This window comes from Triticum aestivum, chromosome 2A (assembly GCF_018294505.1).
Source record: "Triticum aestivum cultivar Chinese Spring chromosome 2A, IWGSC CS RefSeq v2.1, whole genome shotgun sequence".
In the NCBI taxonomy this organism is placed as follows: Eukaryota; Viridiplantae; Streptophyta; class Magnoliopsida; order Poales; family Poaceae; genus Triticum; species Triticum aestivum.
This window is the reverse complement of record NC_057797.1, coordinates 533,742,821-533,747,854: the sequence shown is the minus strand read 5'-3', so window position 1 is coordinate 533,747,854 and position 5,034 is coordinate 533,742,821. Positions and strand designations below refer to the sequence as shown.

General features: G+C 45.6%; 1 protein-coding gene across 1 annotated transcript; it reads right to left on the bottom strand.

Moving 5' to 3' along the window:
• Positions 1-1,462: 1,462 nt before the first annotated feature.
• LOC123185505 (uncharacterized) lies at positions 1,463-4,503 on the bottom strand. The gene is made up of 2 exons (XM_044597379.1): positions 1,810-4,503; positions 1,463-1,714 (listed from the first exon to the last, which is right to left on the bottom strand). Exon 1 carries the CDS (start codon positions 4,095-4,097, stop codon positions 1,905-1,907), a length of 2,193 nt encoding a protein of 730 aa, XP_044453314.1. The 5' UTR covers positions 4,098-4,503; the 3' UTR covers positions 1,463-1,714; positions 1,810-1,904.
• Between the last annotated feature and the right edge of the window lie 531 nt (positions 4,504-5,034).

The window sequence follows — 5,034 nt, the reverse complement described above, 5'->3', positions numbered from 1 at the left end:
ACCTTGGCGAATACCCCTAGCACTTTTAAATTTATGAGAATGTTTACCATTAATAACCACAGAGAAAGTGGGTGTGGAAATGCATTCATAGATCAAATTTATGAAATGACCATGCAGACCTTTACGAGCAAGAGCTGAAACTATGAAGCTCCATTCTAAACGATCAAAAGCTTTCGCAAGATCAATTTTAAGCATGAAAGCAAGTTGATTCCAGGATTTAAGAGCAAAAGAATGGGTGATTTCCTGAGCAATAATAATATTATCACTAATCCTTCTACCCTCAATAAAAGCCTGTTGAGCATGGTCAATAAAATCAGGGAGAAGAGGCTTGAGGCGATTAGCTAAGGATTTGGCAATGATTTTGTATATGACATTACAAAGGCTAATGGGACGATAATCCATAGGAACCTAGGGAACCAGTTTTTTTGGAATGAGAGCAATGTTAGTGTCACTAATATGAGGTGGCAATATACCTGATTTATAAAAATTAACCACCAACTGGGTGACCTCATCTCCTATCCAATCCCATACAGCTAGATAAAACTCAACATTGAAGCCATCCGGCCTTGGCGAAGCATTCAACTTCATATCCTTCAAGATCTGCAATACTTCACTTTTATCCGGAATTAGATAAGTGGGATCCAAAGAGCCATCAGGAAACTGTGAAGCAAGAACAGGTCTTCCAGAATTAACATTAGGAGACGAAAAGATATATCTGAAATAGTTAACAAAAGTGTTAGCAATGAGATCAGGTCTGAAATGCAAAACATCATTTTCATCTTTAATAGAGCAAATGGTATTCCTCTTCCTCCTCTTGAGAACAGCTTGATGAAAATTTTTAGTATTACGATCACCACCAGTAGCCCAACCCTTCTTGCTTCTTTGCTTATAAAAGCTATTAAGTTGATTGAGAACATGCTCATACCTGAGGGTAAGTTGTTGCTCCAGATTATGATCTTGCTGGTTCCAAGGAAGCATTTGAATTTGATTAATACGGGACTCCAACTCCTGCAGTTCTAGTTGAAAGGGTTTCTTCTTCCTACACCATTTTTTCAAAGATCCTGCCAAAGAAGTGGTTTTTGCAACAAAAGAGGTAGATCTAACATTGTTCCAGGAAGATTTAGCAAAACTATTAAAATCTTTCTCCATTAACCACCAATTCTCAAATTTGAAGGATTGCCTAGGTTTAACAAAACTACCATCCGTGGAAATGAGAATGGGAGCATGGTCACTAAGGATGATAGGCAAGTTAAGCACCTTAGAGTTGGGATACAGAGCACACCAATCTGCATTAACAAGACAATGATCTAAACGTCTGTAAATAGGCCTAATCGTGTGCTGCCTATTACGCCAAGTGTAAGCAGGACCACTAAAACCAATGTCAAAGAAGCCACAATTTTTAATCATAGCATGCAAAGCAGACAAACGATAATAATTAACAGTACCATTGCAACCATCCGTATCATACAAAATATCGTTAAGATCACCCATACAGATCATGGGTTTGCCAAAGTTATCATACACAAAAGTGGAGATCTGATTCCAAATGTCACTAGTCTGCCTATGGTAGGGGTCACCATATATACAAACCAAACAAAAGTGAACCCCCGAGGCTAGATGAACTACATCCGCTAAGATAAAGTGGAAGGAAGAACTACGAACAGAAACCTTAAGATCGTCATTCCACATAAGCCAGAGCCCTCCTGAAGCCCCTCTAGAAGGAACAACAAAACTGTCAGCCACCTCAAACCTCTTTACAAGATCAACAGAATGAACTTTGGAAGATTTGATTTCTGAAACAAAAATTACCTGAGCTTTTGTAGAGCGAACCAGATTGGCCAGGAACAACATTCGATCATTGCCAAGGTCTCGGCCCATACCTCGGCAATTCCATACTATTGCTTTCATGGCGCCCGAGGCGCGTTAGGGCCATGCGCCGCTGCCCGAGGAAAGGATTCAGCCACCCTCGTATCCATACCAACATTCAATTCCATGTTTTCTCCAACTTGATCATTCCGGAGATCCAATGTATTGCCTTGGCCAGAGGAACTAAAGTCATCTTGTTTTTTCATTGCGGTTTGAATTCTGGGGCTATGTTTGCCCATATCAACATGCAGACCTTTTCCACTGTCACGCTTCCAAGTGGAGGAACAAGCGCGATTGCGCATAACCCCATGCATATTGGAACACAAACCTCCATATCCCCTGGCCGGAGGAATATCCCATCTGCTATAGCGATATCGATGGTAGCCACCCTGAGATGTTGCGGATCCAAAAGGCGAAGAACCGTCCAAAGTCCTTCCTCTCCCTGTACTAGCAGGCACTGTGAAGGCTCCCATACCACTAGTTGCAGATGGCTGTGGAGAGAGAACTTGCCTAACAGGCGGAGCTCCGAGCACCGAATCAGACTGATCTTCTGCCCTCCCACGACCTCCATGGATGCTGGCCTTCTTCGCCGGCGGAACCGGAAGCCCAAACAGCGACTCTGGCAGTCTCTTGGGACTGGATCTGATCGGAGAGGGGACAGTGAGAAGAGGCGGAGTCGAGGAAGGCACAACACCTGGGAAGATGGATGGATTAGCAGGAGCTTTCCCACATGGATTATAGTCTTCCTTAGTAGCCTGAATAGCAGATGAGGGGCCAGTATCTGAGATGTGAGTTGCAGGCAGAGCACACAAAATGGAGATTTGTGATGGATTAGGAATAACAGCACCCTGCTGTACTGGAGTGTGCAAGCCTTGAATTTGAACTCCTCCCGCGTTATTGTCCGGAACAGAGGCCGTCTCCATATTAACTACAGTTGATGGCACCGCTGAAATCTTAACAGCGTCGCTCTGACCCGGGCACTGACCCTGACTATAGCTACACCTCGTAGCCATACCTCCCATCTGATTCTGCAATATCTGTAGTTCTGCATTTGTAGATGAACCACCTTCTTCTATCCTTCTAATTTGCTCATTAATCTTAGAAAGAGATAATTCTTTTTGATTAGCTTCCTCCGCATCCGCGCTATCCACAGCTATCCCCTTGCCCTTAGGGTGTTCTATGAACTGCTTCTGCAATCTGGCTAACTGAGGATTTACAAAAAATGAGAATGAATTTGCTTTGCACAGATTACGTTCTTCTGAAAGAGAAGGAATCAAATCTGCAGCAGTCATCCACTGGCCAAATTTATTTGGGGAGATACCCTCCAAAGAGACTTGAAGCCTACTCCTTGAAATAAGGACACTGTTTCTAGCTTTGCAATGTTGGACGCTATGAAACATAATTCCACAAAAAGTACAGATTCTGCCAATCTTCTCGTAGAACAAATAGGCCCAACCAGCAGAGTCTTCGCCATAAGAAACCCAAACTTTATCTTTCACAGGTCTACTGATCTGAGCTTTAATAGTACCCCAAATGTATTCCTGCCTAGCCGAAATCATACTCTTGTTAATCGGATGAAACTCTGAAATCTGCCCCACTTTTTGCAGGATGCTTGCTAACAGTGCTTGGGTTCTAAACCTGATGGGGATACCATAAATCCGAACAGTGACATAAATTGAATCAAACTTGTAGTCCTGAATATTCTTATCTTGTTCCTCCGGATCCATCCATTCAATCAAAAAGTTGTCTGAACCCATGCTCCAAGGCTGACGAGTAATCACAAACATAACAGCTTCCAAAGAGCGGAAGTGCGCCACAAAAACATACCTTGATAATTGAGATATACCGTAATAATTATCCCTCCATGCTCTAGCCATAGATTGTTGCACAGCTTGAAGAGAAAGAACTCTGATTGGACCTCCAGTAGAAGCAAGATTCATCAATATATTGAACTCTGCATCCTGTCCTTCCTCATGTGCCTGGTTCTCAGCCTGAACATGAACAAATTCCGGCTCACTGATTGAAAGCGCTTGCATGGTGAGCTCAATCCCAGGATCTGGCGCTATCGAGCGAGAGGGGAGATGAGCCCCCTGAATAGCTCCACTTCCCCCCGGCCTATCCGCATGAGGGCACACAAGATCTGGTGCTAGCAGATTAGGTCGACCTGCCCTTGGCTTATCCGCCTGCGGCCGCACAGGCACACCCTCAACACCAGCATCCTGACCCTCCATTACTCACTGGATAGAGCGACTTAGAGCAGAGAAGGAGAAAGGGATCTAGGAAGGAAAAGGAGGCTGGAAAATAGAAGGAGATCAGAGATAAGGAGAAGATTTGGGCGGAGAAAGAGGAGGAAAGCAGAGCAGAGGAAAAGGAGAGAAGGCTAGAGCGGCAAAAGGCCAGTCCAGAAGCGTCCCGCCGCCGAGTCGCCTCTTTCCAGGAATGCAACACACTTCTTCTGTAACTGATGCGTTAGTGAAAGAGCCCATAAAAAGCAGCCATGGCAGCGGAACGGGCGACGGTTCGCTCTCATCGCTACCTCCTCGGATACGCCAGTTCTGGAATGCACCGAATGAAGCCACAAGCCGCCAAGAGGTAGATCTGCAGCGTGCAGGACCATCGCTGCTGCCGCTACATCACCCCGTTCCGTCCGTGCTGTCACTCGCAGCCGGCACGCCATGGCTGCATCATCCGGGTACTTCCGTACTGCAGCTCGCAGCTGACGCTCGTGCTGTTGGTGAGGACCATCCGACCGCCCACGAGGCCACGATGTGCTCCAGCACGACAATCCAGCTCTCCCTGGCTTTCCCGGTGGTGACGAACTAGAGCGCAGTCTAGCTGCTGTGGAGGTTTGCGAGGAGAGCCCCTTCTCTCGCCGGCCGGTGCCGCCACCAAGACAGACAAGGGAGTAAAATGGGGAGCCCATGAACGGCGCATCCGCCATCACGGCTCCCCGCTGCATGACTTGTGCTCCCTGCACTCCTAAATTCCAGGGATCTGCATCCCTTTCCAGGTGTGTCATCCTCTATTTTTGCATTGTCCTTTATCTTCCAAGTTTCTGCGAAATACATGTACAGATTTATGTGTGCAAGAATGACTCACAATCTAACTTCTTGCCCTTACAGAGCTTGCTGCTATGCATGAATTCAATTAATGGATAAAAATACAGAA

What these genes read in the sequence shown, in the direction of transcription:
- LOC123185505 (XM_044597379.1), bottom strand. Translation starts at nt 4,097, where the DNA reads ATGGAGGGTCAGGATGCTGGTGTTGAGGGTGTGCCTGTGCGGCCGCAG.